The sequence below is a fragment of the Alligator sinensis genome, unplaced genomic scaffold, assembly GCF_000455745.1.
Source record: "Alligator sinensis unplaced genomic scaffold, ASM45574v1 scaffold199_1, whole genome shotgun sequence".
NCBI classification, from domain to species: Eukaryota; Metazoa; Chordata; order Crocodylia; family Alligatoridae; genus Alligator; species Alligator sinensis.
In genome coordinates, this window is record NW_005842008.1 from 2,193,182 (window position 1) to 2,207,032 (window position 13,851).

A 13,851-nucleotide genomic window follows, 5' to 3' on the forward strand; every position below is an offset into this window, starting at 1 on the left:
TTGGGTTGCTTCTAAATGCCAAAGATGACCTCCTACTTAAAAAGGTTGGAGACCACTGCTCTAGCTACACTTCCACCTACCTGTCATTCCCAAATGGCATCTGCAACCATCAGCACATATTAGGCCTAAGATTGTTACATCCTTTGGGGGACATGCCACAGACTAGAGTGTGCTGGGTCCTCATTCTAAGCCCTTCCCAACCCAATCCACAGTGGAGATACCAGCAAGGTTCCCTCTAAGCTGCGTGCGTGTGGCCGCACACAATAAAAAATGCTGCCACACAGTAACTTTTTAATGCCACATGCCAGGACTGGTGCGGGACACCTACTGCTCGGCTGTGCAGGGGCTGCTCTGCTCCACTTTGCTCCTCACCGGCATTCCCGCGGGGAGGGAGAGCGCAGCCCCGGCCGGAGCAGCCCGTGAGGAGCTGGGCTGCTGATCAGTGGGCAATCATTGCCCCCACCCCTTCCTCCTCCATGCCTGCAGCATGGAGCAGGCAGCAGCTACTCCCGAGGCAAGGCAGGGGCAGGGACCAAGCTGGGCACCGCACAGGCTCCGCTGGCTCCAGGGAACTGCTCTGGTCCCCAGCCCCTTCAGGCAAGCTTCACCCCGAGCCCCGCTGGCTTCACCCTAATCTTAGCTTTCATCCCTGTGCTGCAAGCCCCACAGCTCCCACGCCAAAGCCCAGCAGCCCCATGGATCCTCTGCGCTCTGCCTGCTCCCCGCCTCTGTGCCTTGCTGCAGCCTTTGAAAGTGATGCCATGCACCTCGCTGCCAGATCCGCCCAGCGGCGGGATGCACATGGCACCATGCCACTTTCAAAGGCTTCAGTGAGGCATGGAGGAGGGGAGCAGGCCGAGCGCAGCATGCATGTGGGTCCAAGAGACGTGACAGGGAGGTACACACACTTCATGTAGCAAAGGTACTGGAGACAAAGTCAGCTCTTTGGTAACTGAAGACAGAGAACTCAAATGCTTGCCCATATTTAAGTATTAATTAAGTCTTAATCCTGGCCACATCAACATGATTAAAAGGTAGCATGTGGGTATTACAGCTAGTTTCTTCTATTATTTACAACAATGCAAATTAAAAGCAGAATTGGGCCTTTAAAGAAATATATCTAGCAAGATAATAAATAGACTGAGACGAATATTAAAGAATGCATCTGGTACACAGTGTAATATTAAATATTAAAGGGGGAAGCAGGACCAATTCGGGAATGGACCGAAGCAGCACGCTCATGGACTGAAGCAGGGTGCTCATGGATCACTACACCTTAGAGGGAACATTGGATACCAGTGTCTATACCAAGGATACCATCATCCTCCCACCACAACATTGTTTATCCCCGTTAGAGGAAGGAGGGGATTCAGGAACCATGTAAAGAGTGAGACAGCATCTGCCCTAGAGAGGATTATCCTTTGACTAACACTGGAAGGAGACATCTGTTTGTGAGTTACATCTCCTGCCAGAAGAGCAAAAGGAAACAGCACAGGCTTTGGTTATATCCCAGCCATCTACACTGGGACCCTTGTTTCTGGCATCAAATGGTACTTACTGATTGAATAAAATGTTGTACTGAGGGCACATGCCTATTTTCTGTCGAATAGAGTCCATGTGCATTTGGATATCCTCACCACCAACCAGGACAGTTCCAGATGTGGGTGGGAACAAGCCTGTCAGGACTGACCTAGCAGAACAAAGTGAAAAAAAAAATCCAACAGGCTGCCCTTAGGTTCCAGATAAATCAGGGAAAATTCTCTTATTAAGACAGCAGGTGGCGTATGGTGACTTTTCATTTCAGAGCTTAATCAAACACAACTCAAAATTGGTTGTAAGCACACCTACCTTTATTTAGCTGAAGCTAAAATACACATGCGAGAACCCAGCAATGTGCACAGTAAATCTGTTAGTATGGGCTCTGCTTTTGTTTCTTCACCTAGGCTGGAAAACTGATTTTAAACTTGGTTTAAACTCTTTTGGACCTGGCCTGTGGTGACTGGCCAAACAGTGTTTAGCCTGAGTTGGTTTAACACTACTTCTCAGATCAGTGCACCACCTGTTTCCCCAGACATGCTATCAACAGGGCGTAAAATAAGCCCAGTGGGGCAGAGGTCTAGAATAATGGCTTGAGGCCTTGAATGAAGTGTCATGTTCCAACAATCTTACCTGCAATTTATGTTGCACTCCCCTCCTTTACTCTGCATTGTTCTAGACTGAGAGGAGGCTGTGTGCTATATCCTTGAGGGAAGGACTTGCTACAACAACAGGGCCAATAATGGATTTATCAGTTGGCTGATAACCGAAAACAATACTGAAAGATAATGCGGTTTAGGTCAAAATGAAAATGACATTTTTACAAAATTTATGGAAGAGCAAAAAGTTGAAAAAGAGTGATTTGGCTTGAAGCAATTCTAATTTAAAAAAATTAAATTAAAGGAAATTTTAAACACAAAGCTAATTTAAGTAAAAATATAAGCATTTCATTTTAAAAAGTCATAATGAGGCCTTATTTCTTTAGGGTTTGTCTGAAATGAACAACTGAAGGAAAAAAGACAAAACTGTAAAACATGTCAGTGTCACTGAATATGCATTTTTTGCTTTAAAGGAACCAAAAGATACCTAAGTTTCAGACTATCTGGAACTCCACTATTCTGGGACTAAGGAGATATTTTAGTTTGGGTGCATACCTTGCATATAAAATGCACCAAAAAAAAGCATAGCTACATTACATAAATAGCCCCTAAATCTCTTGAATATAAGCACCTGGGCACAAAGATTAGGCAACACTGATTTCAGTGCATCCGTAGCAAAGTGTCCAGAGAACTGCATCCAAACCAAAACTGTTGCACTAGTGCTGGTTTTATAGTTCCACATTATTTTTCAAGCACCAGAAACCCTATTGTTTTAACATGCTCATGGAGGCTTGACCCAGGAAATAGCTGAATCTTTTGGAGGGATTTTTCCTCCCCCACCCTGTTTACTTCCACTTGTCTGTGTCATGCATTTCCTTTCTCCCAGGGCTTTAGTTAGTCTGGAATACTTCTCTCTTTTCTAAAAGTCAGCATTTTCCCAAATGGGACAGCCTGACCTTACATGGCAAGCTAATTGCTGAAGTGGTAGATGGATGCTAGGAGAAGGCACAGAGCAAGCTGCTTATAGCAGCTGCAGGCACAAAGCAGTAGAGCAGTGGTCCTGAATTGGTACAGCCAATGCTTTTCCTAATGCTAAAACACTTACAGGGTGGTTGTCTTTCCTGCTCCATTGTGGCCAAGGAAGGCTGTGATCTGGCCCTCATAAAAAGTAACAGTTATCCCATCCACTGCTGGCTTTGTGCTGTTTCCAAATATCTTCACCAAGTTCTGTATGCACACTCCTGGGACCAGGCCTGAAGGTTCAGGTTCAAAAAAAGTCTTCACTTGAAAGAGAAGAAATCAAGAAAGAAAAAGGAATGAAACCCAGACTTTGGCTATAGATCTCACACACAGAGCAGCAGCAGTGCCTAAACAATGTAAACTACAGCATGAAATACCAGGGCCCTACTGTCAGCTCATTCCAAATTTAGGCTGAGATAAACATCCTAATTTCAGGGGAATTAGTTCAGATTAACTCTATAAGCAAGAGGAGCCCAGCACTGCAATAATTTGTGAAGACAGAACTCTCTTGGCCAGGGGAAGTCGAATGTGGTCCCTACTGCTGCCAGGGTACAGACACGTGTTGTTCATTCGTGGCAGAAATAGATTGTTGTGGCATCACTGTCTGTTGACACACGAAGAGTTTACATCGGTCAGGTACCAAGGCTGTATTTCCAGCTGAGCTGAAATCTACCACTTATGTCATCTGCTCAGCTGTATATTCTTTTAACACATTGCTAGCTGAGGTAAGAAAACCTTCTTTAAATGCTAGTGGGTGAAGTATACCATAATGCAGAGGGTCAGCCCACGATCCTTAAGTGGTAGGCACCACTTAAGACGGGTGTTGCCCAGGGTGTCTTTAAACTCATCATAATGTATTATGATGTTCTACAGAAAACAGACACTTTGAAGTAAACAAAGCCCTCGGGCAGCCTAAAGATACACATTCTAGGAGATGAGAAATTTAAAGCCTCAGACCCTGCTGGTTTACACAAAATGCTGAAGGATCTTGTGCGGTGGTGGTAAGACAGAGATTGGGGAGGGGAAGAAGGGGTGGTCCACAATTGCATTTCATGCAATGTTTCAACACTCAGGAAGTTGGTGTCAAAGTGTAGCCAAACCTGTCTGGCTGAGGCCTGTCCTCCTCATGAGTCATACCCGCATCAGGCACTCAGGGCTGACATCTTAAACAGTGCTAATAGAGAATCTTTGAGCAGCAAAATGTGCTTCATGCAGGAGGGACTGCTATGTACTAGTCAGCAAAGGCAGATTTATGCTATGCCAGTCAGTCATTGGACCTCTGCTCTACTGTGTTGTAGTAGCAGAGGATTATCTGATAGCCAGCTCATCCATTCACACCAGCATCCAACCCCAGTTACACTGGCTCAGGCCAGCTCTGAATCTGACTTTGGATGTATTTTAAACCTTAGGGCCATCTATCTTGCCATAAACCGGTGGTATCTGGAACCCTGAGTTACCCGAGCTCTCAATGTGGCTTACAGGGTGCTTCTTCACGCACGTGGAATTTATTGTATGGCTGTCTTAAACATACACATCTGAGATGGGAATGCAGGCTCTTTCCTTTATTGATGGCAAGGCCTCTGCTACTGTAGTTTCAGAACTTCTGGAATTAGGAGCTGATGAGCAATGCAAAGATAAAGAGGTGGTAGAAGATGATTGGCTTAGATGACCTTTGCCCCTTGCCTGGTTCATTCCTTTTGAAGCACTGTCCTGTTTCCAATCAGGGTGAATGCATATCGTCAATGTGTACGTGAGGATGGGTCCTGGTGACCTCAATTTTACCTCTAGCTTTTCAAAGGAGTCAAAGTGTGGGGCCCTGACCTGTATGCAGTGTGGAATTTGTTATGGAATCCCCAGCTTGCTGCCATGCAGAAAGCTCATCTGGCTCCCTACAAAAGAAGGCATTGGATCTTAAAAACCAAGCAGGTCATTCAGAAATTTGTAGGTGGTAGCTAATGTCAGCATCAGAAAAGGCCATGGACAGACGCACACAATTCAGACAAATCCCCTTGGAACTAGCCTTCCCTTGCAGACACAGGTTATGCTGCTGAAAGGCAACGAACAGCAAACAAAACATTAATTCCTTTAAAATTATCTCCCTTACATGTTGCTATTAAAGTCAGGGCCACTGTCTAGACCTAGGAAATAAATGTGTGGAACTCCTGGGCTTTAGTTAGGAAGGGTACAGGCATGCTGTAGACTAGAAATAGTTATTGCCACTGAAAGAAACTCAACTGCAGAAACTTTAGTGGGCAGTTTTTCTCTTCAGCTAGCCAAAGCAAACCAAAAGGTGGGTCTGTGCATTAGAAGGGAGCAGTGATGTGGTAGCTGGATCATTCAGTGCATCTCCTGCAGACATAGCACCTCTGGGCTAGGGACAGACATTACACATAAACCAGTTTAAGTGATCAGAAACTGATTTAAACCTGTAACAGAACAGATGTTCAGTGCACATAAACCAGTCTGAAAACGGCTAAAACCATTTTGAGGTAAACCTGGTTGAATATAGTATTCAGACTTAACTGATTTGGGTCAAACCGGTTTATGCAATGTGTGTTGCAGACCCCTTGCTGGTTTAGGATAAACCAGACTCCCCCAGCATCCCAGCATGCTCTCTGGGCTGGGTGGGGCTCTCTGCTCCACAGTAGGGCTGGCCCCTCCCCTCTGCTCCCCGACTGGAGCTCAGTAGAGACTGCAGGCATCTGCCTGGCTTCTCCCTGCTCCCCCCCTCCCCTCCCCACTCCCTGCAGGATTGCCCCTTCCCCTCTGCCTTACAGAGACACCTCTCAGCATTAGTTAGCAGACCACATGCTGGCTAGTCCCTGCTGTGGCAGACAGGATAAAATCAGAATCAACAGGTAGCTGGTAATGTCTCTGTTGTTTTCTTAATGGGGTGATAAACACTGTGTTATCAATTCCCTGCTGGGCTGTTCAGAAATGGGGGGAACCCCTCCCTAATCAGAGCCTGCTGCCTGGGCCTGGCCACGCCCCCCTCAGCTCAGCACTATGGAAGGGAGAGGAGGGCTGCTTTAGCGCCTGAGTCACTGCAGGCATGTGCCTGCATTTCTGGGATGTCTGTGGAGTTACAAACTGATTCATCCTAGCCAGGTTAGACTAACCTGCAAAGACTGAATCAATTCAGGCTCAGGCTTTTTGAATGTCTGTCCCTAGCCATGGAGCCTAATACAGAAATTAAATCTGCTCTCCCTCCCCACACTGCAATCTCAACTGGAAGTTGGCCACGGTACCATCACCCCCTTCTTTCTGGGACAGCTCTGTCACAGTGGCAGGAGCTAGAAAAAAGCAAGCACTGAACTGGGTGCATTACCCATTCCTGACCCTTTGCAGGCCTCTCTATGCTTTCTTGAGGAAATTACGGCTTAGGTCTGCAACCCCAGCAGACTGATGTGCTTGGTTCACCCCACACATATATACATGCACACGTGTATTTAAGGCTGGATTTTTATAAAGCACATGTGGGTTAAAATGACAGACAGTTACACAGTTCCCCTCTCTCCTTACTGGTTATATCCACTGTGTCCTGTGCCTCTGCTTTAGGCTTCTCCTGCTCATCAGGATCTTTTTTCCTTTTATGTTTACATTTTTTATCTTTGCTGTCCGTATCCCCCTGGTTGTGACTCTTTTCCTCCTGCTTGATGTCTTTCTGTGTCATGATTTTGCTCTTTTCCTCTTCTTTGACCTTGCCTGCACTGTCTTCTTCTGGACTTTTCTCTGCATTAAGTAAAAGCCAATTTAACAATTACCATCCTCTCTGGTCAGAGAAGGGAGACAGTAATAAATAACCACAGCACAAACCTAAGAGCACTAAGCTCTTAGAGAGCTTTACTCATCATCAAAGCTCCTTACATACATTAGGAACCTAGCAATCACACTCCAACCAGTCCAATGAATGACCCATCTATTCTAATAGCTTGTCTTCAAAGTGGCCAGGACCAGACTTTTCAGAGGAAAAACTGATACTTCTGCAATGACTGTACAGGGGTGGAAGTTTCTGGTGCTCTAGGCCTGTCTTATGCCTTGAAGTATGAGGCTTAACATGCTTTATAAATGCATATGTTAGCTATGTAGCTGCAGGTTATAATTCATCACTAAATCTTTATGAACTCTCTCTGTTGGATCCTTACTTTACAGGCAGGGAATCCAATAGAAGGATTAAGTGATTTACCTGTGGCCAGATAGCAAGAGTTAGTGTACAGTTCCCACACAGAAGCTTTTGGCTCTCATTCCTGTGCTTAGACCATACCCTCTAGGAAGTAAAGCAGCTACATAATGTCACAACCCACAGTTGTGAGTTTTTGTTTGTGTGTGCTTCGGCACTGCTAAATTATGTTCCCGTTAAATTGCAGCTTCTTTGCACGGTGGAGTTTTCTGCTGCAGAGGAGAACTCCGGTGCAACGGAGAATTTTCCCGCCAATTTATAGCTTTCTTTGCATGGTGCATTTCTTTTGCATCTCAGAAATGCACGGTGCAAAGGAGTTCCCACCATTTGTATTTTAATTCGAGCCCCATTATTGGCTTGTGTTAAATTATGCACACGTGGCGGCTAGCAATTGGCTTGCTAGCCGTATAAAGAGCTTGGGTGGTTTCCGCCCAAGTTGGAGAGAAAGCAATTGGAGTCCGAGAGGGAGAGCGTGAAGATCTCTAAGCGCTGCGGATCCTTACGAACCCAACGCATTTCTTAAGAAGGCAACAGAGGTCTAAACAGCCTCTGGCCTCTCCCTGTCGCCGAGCGCAATCCTAGACGTATCCCTATCCTATATACTCAAGATCCAAACCCACGGAGCCTTAACAACTCCAGGGCCAGAGAGCTGAACCAAACCCACGGAGCTTTGACAACTCCGTGGGAAAGAAATTGCCGAACCCGCGGAGCCTTAACAACTCCGGGGCCCAAGAACCAAGTTTGTCGTAGTCCTCCAATGAGGATTTAAGCGGAGCTGAACCTGGAAACTGTCCAGCCTACACCGCGACCATCTTGGGTATAAGTAAATAATCTCTGAATCAACCACTACGCATCTGTGACTAATTCTAGCCCGTGCGTGCCTTGCCGCAACATGGTCTCTTCTGACCCCGCGTGCCCGGGCTGCTGGCCACAGCCCGCGTGCACAAAGACTGGTCCGCATATCGCTCCCGGCTCGCACACATAAATTCATTTGGGGGTGAAGGCATGAACTTGAGAAAGAAGAATAAGAGCAGTGAACCCTCTAAAGGGATTATTATTTTTTTACACAGAGGTGAAAACACAGGTTCACTGTAGCCTGTAACACTATTTATTTATATATTTATTTTACTTTTCTATATAGTGAAGTGATCTGGAAAGTCAGAGGAACTTCACTATGCCCCCTCCACACATTATACCTATTATGCAGTTACCTTATTAATTGTGCAAATAAATATAGATTGGCTACATGTGCAAATTAACTACAGCACTTCAAAAAGGTTCAACCAGCTATAAAGTTATTGCTTGAAATTGTGTAATAACTTTATCACTGGTTTCTGTCCATCTTTAATTTGCATGTGTAGGCAGTCTGTGACTGGGAGACTACATCTGCTGCAATCTCCCAGCTGCTGGGGAGCACAACACACCCCCGGGACTGGGAGATCACAGCTGTGGGTGCCCCAGGCACACCAGAGCTAGGAGATCAGAGCAGCGTCCCACGGCTGCCAGGGTTGAGAGTCTTGCATTTGGTGAAACTGTCTGGTGTCCCAGCTGCACACCAGACAGAGCTGGGGCCAAGAGTCCCACACCTGATATAGGGCACAAGAGTCCTGTCAGCTGTGGGATACACAATCACAGCTCTGTATGGTCCCCATGGCTGGAAGTCCTATCAGCAGAGAGGACTCCCAGCCCTGGAAGCCTGCTTCTTACAGATGCTGGGAAAGCCCAGGGTTGGGCTCCCCCTGCACTGGCAATAAAGCACAATGAGAATTAATGTGCAATCCCACAGTCATGCCTCCTGCCATGAATTTTTTTTTTTTTTTTTGGAAATTTTTGTGTGTACCAGATCAAACAAAAGCCTTATGTGGCCCTACTACTGGCAAGTATCCTCCACCCCAGATTTTTCAGCCTGGGACTTCAGATATTTCCAAATCCTTCAGCAGGCATTCTATGTGCAGGCCCAAGCCCGGCGGCTTGGGGTTTGGATGCCCCTGACTTATGCTTGCCCTCAGTTGTATGGCCGCACAAGCAAGCTAGAGAAGAGTCTCCCATTTCCATAAAGTTGGCGTGTAGCTGAGATCCTCCCACTGGAAGCTGGCCAGTGGGAAGCTGGTACGGCAGGAGGTGTGACTATGGATCGCGCAATAGATCACACCTTTACCTGAATATGTAGAGGGGCCTATGTCAGAGTCATCTGAACCCAACCCTGTTCGTATTAGAAGCCAATGGCAAGTTCTAATGGAGTTCAAAGGTGCAGAGCTGGAACTCCTGGCCGGTATTTTACAGTGAATTGTGCTGGCCTTTAAGCAACAGAATGGCTACAGAAATGCACTAGTAACAACTACCTTTAAAATGACTCAGGTTGATTTGGTATCTTAGGGTGTTTTTACACATTTGGGAGGGTGGGGGGCACTTTAATTAGAGTGGCTCTAATAAAAGTGCCTGCAGCATCTTGTGTATGTGTCTCTGCACTTTGAAATGGCAGCAAGGGTGTTTTAAGTAAAGTTTGTTGAATGAGCTTTAGTTGAAGTACCCCTCCACCATTCTGAAGTTCAGGGATGCTGATACACAAGACACGGAGGCTGATGGAGCAAACTAATCAGCATGCTCCAGTGCTGTAATGACAGTGCCTTGGAGTAGCCTCCCCACACATCTACAGGCACCCTTAGTTTCATCCCCAGCTCTGTATTTGTATTTATATTTTGTGGCATTTTTTTACTCATCTTTCTTCCCAAGCACTTTAAACCGTTCTGCTAATGGAAGAAACCTCTCACTGTTCTCAAGCCAGATGTGTGACACTGGGAAGGGGTGGGGGGAGGAAAGGGCTCTATGAATAGGTCTATACTAGGGGTCTTCTCTACCCCCTACAGACAACCAAATGTTTTCTGGCAGAAACAGAGAACAGATACCATTAGTACAGTGCCACTAGTACACTGGTCCCATGATTCTGAATTCTTCTCAGTAAATCCAATGGGAAAGATGTGCATTCATCTCAGAGTATGCCAAAATGTAATTCCCTTTCAAGGAGAGCAGTGCTACTGCCCCTCTTTTCCTGACTGTAACATGTGGGTCCGGTCTGCGGGGAAGACAGGAGAGGGACATTTCAGAAAGTCTGCAGAGGGCATTAGCCCTCTGCTGTTCTCAACGCATTTTCCTGTGCCAAGGCTGACTGGAAAACAGTCCATCAGAGCTGGAGAAAGTGAGAAGCAGACTGGGTATGCAACAGTGGGCAAAGAACAGCTTCTTCCTGTCTCTGTTCTTCTGACTATCTTACTGTTGAGTAAAAGAGTTTCAAAACAACAATTTTAACAAGCAACACTTCCAGACATCTAACAACCAATGTAAATACAGTGGGAAGGGGGAAGGAGGTAGTCATGTTAGTCTGAAGACAGGCAAAAGGCAGGGTATAGATCAGGGGCAGGCAATTATTTCAGACGGATGGCCACTTACTGAGCTTCAGCAAGCCATCGAGGGCCATGTGACAGGCAGCTAGGGGCAGATACATATTAATTTTCTAAATTTTTTAGGGGGCCTGTGGGCCAGATAGAATGGCCTGACTGCATTTTGCCCACCCCGGTATAGATGAACCTTATAGACTAACAGTGATGTATAAGCTTTTGTGAGCAACAGACATAAGGTCTATAAAGTACATCTCAATCCTATCTTCTACAATGGGAAGGATTCTGTTCTTAGCAGGATGGCTGTTAATTAGAGGTGATGGGTGTTAATTAGAGGTGCTTAGATAGGTGCTTTCAAAACAAGATATAGATCCTTGTGTATAAACACAGAGGGCCTGATTCTGATCTCACACATCTTGGGGTAAACTAAGAGTAACTCCCTCATACCTAACAGAATTACCTTTACATTAAAATGTGAAAGAATCAGGTTGAAAGAGGAAAGGGGGAGGGGGAGAGAAAAAGGGGAGGGCTAATCTCATTGTAATTAAGAGGGGAATCAGCCTCATCATGACTCAGTTCACCAATAAGCTGTGTTGAGTAATAACAGCCTCTTGAATATCTCCAGATGTGTCAGAGATGTGGATGTGATGTTTTGAACTAACTCATGTGCCTTGAAAGCCCTCAGATAGAAGGCTGACTCACTCCCTAATAACAGCTGGCCATGTAGGCTAGGTGCAGACATTCAAAAGCCTGATGTGGAATCCATCTAACTTATGTGGTTTTCTGCAAGCGGCATAATTTAGACTGGCAGCAAACAGAACACAATTCACCCTTGGGGGGGGGCGGGGGGGGCAGGGTGGAGCACAAAATAGACCAGGTTCTGCTATTTTTAAACCAGTCTGTGTGTGCTGAACTTCTATTCTGTTATGGGTATAGATTGGATTTGTGAGCTGAATTTCTTTTCAGTTATGGGTATAGACCGGTTTCCGATCGCTTATACTGGTAAAAGTGTAATGTCGGTACCTGGCCTTACAGTTCAAAGCCACTTGCTAAGATTCCCACTGTATGTCTGTGTCTAATCTTCTCAGTGGCTCTCATAATGAATGTACACTTCATTTGCCTCTAAATGGATCAGTGGTTTTAAAGTGGTATGTGCCTCTAAATGGATCAGTGGTTTTAAAGTTATTTCCAAATACTAGAGTTTTCAAATAACTCACCATCAGCAGCTGCTGTTTTCTTAGCTTTTGGGAATCCAGACCCAAACCAATAAGACTCCTGCAAAGGGAAATACCAAGGTCGGGGTATTCCATAGTCTCCTAAAACACAAAAAGTAGGGAGGGCATAAAGCATGTCCACATTCTTCTGTGGGCTGGAACTCATGTGTACAAATCTCAAATTGTAATGATCAGAACTTGGGAGTTTAATTAGCAATCATATTGTGGCATATTAAAAAGGCTAACAAAGCACAACCACCCACCAAGCTTCCAGGAGAATGCTCCAGCATTCAAGTATTTTCAACTATTATGAGGGTGGGGGGAGGGGGAGGAGAAGAGGAATAAATACATCATGTGTGATCTGAGTTGACTTGAAGGTTTCTAAAGTAAAATGCATTTTAATTAAGGAATTAGGCTACCCCCTGCCTGAGGACGGTTTGAATTGTTAATGCCCAGGCAGTAGCTGCCAAAAGCATCCTAATTCCTGAAGGTGGGCTCCCAATGATTTCATTTTGAAGTCCCATTCAAAATTCCAGAGGCTTCGCGGGTGAAAAGCTCACTGGTTCCAAAGGTCACACTAGGGCACCAAGCGTTACAGACATCAAGCAATTAAAGAAAGAGGAGGCTCAAGCCAATATTCAACACAGCTTTCCAGGAAAAACAAGCATGCAAACAAATAAGCAGGCCTTTTCTTTCGACAGAACTGGGTTTAGTGGTTCCAGATTGAGCTCTGTTCTGAAATGGGAAGGTGTTGCTCAGTAACTTTAACAAAAGTTTCTGGGCCAGAGGTGAAAATCAACATGCCATCATTGATGTTAAACTGATTTACCCTAGCTAGGAATTTCAGCTTCTGGGTTTAAGATCTCCTGCTTTGTGAAACTAGATGCATTTGGTCTTTTGCTGTGTATTCAAAATAAGCACAGAGGATGTGCAATGTGCATGGTTGTGCAGTCTGTAGTCATGTCCACAGTCCCTGTTGACTATGCTGCCTGCTCATTTCTCCCTGCTAAAAAGATCTTCCAGATTAAGTGACTGATTGCACTCACATAAGCTCACTCAAACCCTCCTTTTTTTCTTTTTGCTTTCATTTCCATGGCCAAATCAGATTCGAATTAAGTTCCAAATTTTGACTGAACAAGGCTCAATCATTCAAATCTGTGTGGTGCCACCACCAGCAAGTACCCTGTTTCCCAGACTCTTCAGTCTGGGGCTTCAGACTGGGCTACTCCCAAACCCATGGCAGGTATCCTATGTGCAAGCCCCAAGCCCAGAGGCCTTCTGCACTCAGCAGCAGCCTTGCGCTTGTTATAAGCAGGGAACCTGGTTTTCTCTGATTAAAAATTGCAAATTCTCTGATTAAAAACCCAAAATCCGTGATAAAAATTAAAGGCCCCCCACAGCCCCTCCCCAGCATTGCTGGTGCCCCACACTCCCCCTCCACATCCTCCTCAGCTCTCCTGATGCCCCTCACTCCCTCACAACAGCCCCCCAGACCCACAGGCACAGATGCACACACAGACACTGACACCCACCCCAGCAGGTAAGTGTGTGTGGGGGGAAGGGGTGGGGCAGGGTAGATCAAGAAGCGGGGGAGTGTGCCCCTGTGCCCACTTCCACACATGCACTTGCCAGCCTGATGCGGGGTTCGCACACAGAGGCCGCCACCGCAACTCTGCCACTGCACCCTGTGCTACCATCCCATGGCCACCACATAGCTTTGTGGGCAAGTGGCACAGGGTGCAGCAGTGGCAGTGCAGTGGCGGCCACTGTGGGCAGGCCACATATGTGCTGCCCGGTCCAGGGGGGTGCAAGGGGGGCTTGCACACAGCAGTCACCACTGCGTCACTGCTTATGCCCCATGACTGGCTACACAGCTCCACAGTGGTGCGGGGTGGTGGTGGCTGCGT

The 13,851-nt window shown here is 46.2% G+C and overlaps 1 protein-coding gene across 1 annotated transcript in view; it reads right to left on the reverse strand.

The window, feature by feature from the left end:
* ABCA4 (ATP binding cassette subfamily A member 4) overlaps positions 1 to 13,851 on the reverse strand; it is a 109,282-nt gene that overhangs the window by 43,677 nt on the left and 51,754 nt on the right. The window contains exons 18-21 of the mRNA XM_006021864.3: positions 11,948 to 12,046; positions 6,678 to 6,887; positions 3,241 to 3,418; positions 1,559 to 1,690 (exon numbers count right to left, since the gene is read on the reverse strand). Of these exons, the coding sequence (XP_006021926.1) occupies positions 1,559 to 1,690; positions 3,241 to 3,418; positions 6,678 to 6,887; positions 11,948 to 12,046 (619 nt within the window). The remainder of the gene's footprint in view (positions 1 to 1,558; positions 1,691 to 3,240; positions 3,419 to 6,677; positions 6,888 to 11,947; positions 12,047 to 13,851) is intronic.